This window comes from Penaeus monodon, chromosome 15 (assembly GCF_015228065.2).
Source record: "Penaeus monodon isolate SGIC_2016 chromosome 15, NSTDA_Pmon_1, whole genome shotgun sequence".
Taxonomy (NCBI): domain Eukaryota; kingdom Metazoa; phylum Arthropoda; class Malacostraca; order Decapoda; family Penaeidae; genus Penaeus; species Penaeus monodon.
Genome location: NC_051400.1, coordinates 25,332,168 through 25,333,238, shown reverse-complemented (window position 1 = coordinate 25,333,238; position 1,071 = coordinate 25,332,168). Strand labels below are relative to the sequence as shown.

Here is a 1,071-nt window from a genome sequence, read left to right as displayed (position 1 = left end):
CATATCTGTGCCCGCAATATATTTGTCTTTATCATATTTGAACTCTAGTAATGTTACTATAATCACTAATATTACGTTGTATTAATATAAAAAAATATATAGTCCTCATGTCTATCACTAGCCACCATCACCAATCGTAATATTGTTTTCTTCGCACAACGTAACAGTACAATGTCTTTTTTCCAGGTTCAGTTTGACTCGCTGTACCAAGCTGCTCTGAGCTACATAGAGAATTATGATACATATGCCAACTTCAGTGGCTGAAATTGCAGTGCCTTTGAGAAAAAAAATATAAGGAAGAACTAAGGCTGAACAATAAGAATATTTTACACGTTACGTAACAAGAATATTTCTGTTACGAGGACTCAGTTTGAAGTACAAATATATAGGAAATACGAGATGTGAGTATGAACACAGCAGATACGAACGTAGTAGAACATACTTTATGAAACGAAGAAGAAAAAGTAACAACTAGCGAATTCATCGTGTTAGTTTTTTTTCTACATTTTTAAAAGTAGAAAGTAAAATTAATAATTTCCATATGACCCGTCAGTGCCAGACGCACTTGTAAAAAAAAGACCAAAAAAGTGAACTCAGATGTATCTTCACTCAAATGTCAAAAAGGAGTAGAGGGAATACAGATTGCTACAAATAAAAGTCATGATACCATTTCTTCACCTCCCGTCAGAGCGCAAGCGAGACACGGCAAAGAGAAATGCATATTTTCAAAAAATTACTTTTGAGGCGTTTTTTAACTTGACAAGCTATTTCTTTAATGTTAATGGTTGGATCCAGGGAGAGAATGGGGCGGGGAGGTACTGCCCTTTAGAATGACCAGTCACGTCCAGAAGATAAAGCAGGACACAATATTCAGAAATGTGTAAATAATTTAAGATTTCGCCCATATTCAGACACTTCGGACACCTTACAGAGTGCTGGACCAGTATCTCACGCCCGTCAGCCAATCACCATCGAGATATCTTTCGCCGTAGCCAATCACCGTCGAGCTGAACACGGTAGTGCTAATCCGGATAGCAAAGTACCGGCTGGAATTAAAAGCATTTGTGTAAC

At 37.3% G+C, this 1,071-nt stretch overlaps 1 protein-coding gene across 2 annotated transcripts in view; it reads left to right on the top strand.

Annotated features, from left to right (window-relative positions):
- Nucleotides 1-382, top strand: part of LOC119581847 (receptor-type tyrosine-protein phosphatase T-like) — a 25,860-nt gene extending 25,478 nt beyond the window's left edge. For both annotated transcript variants that reach the window (XM_037929986.1, XM_037929985.1), the window contains exon 15: nt 187-382. In XM_037929986.1, coding sequence (XP_037785914.1) covers nt 187-264 — 78 coding nt within the window. In that variant the 3' untranslated portion in view covers nt 265-382. The remainder of the gene's footprint in view (nt 1-186) is intronic.
- The last annotated feature ends 689 nt before the right edge of the window (nt 383-1,071 follow it).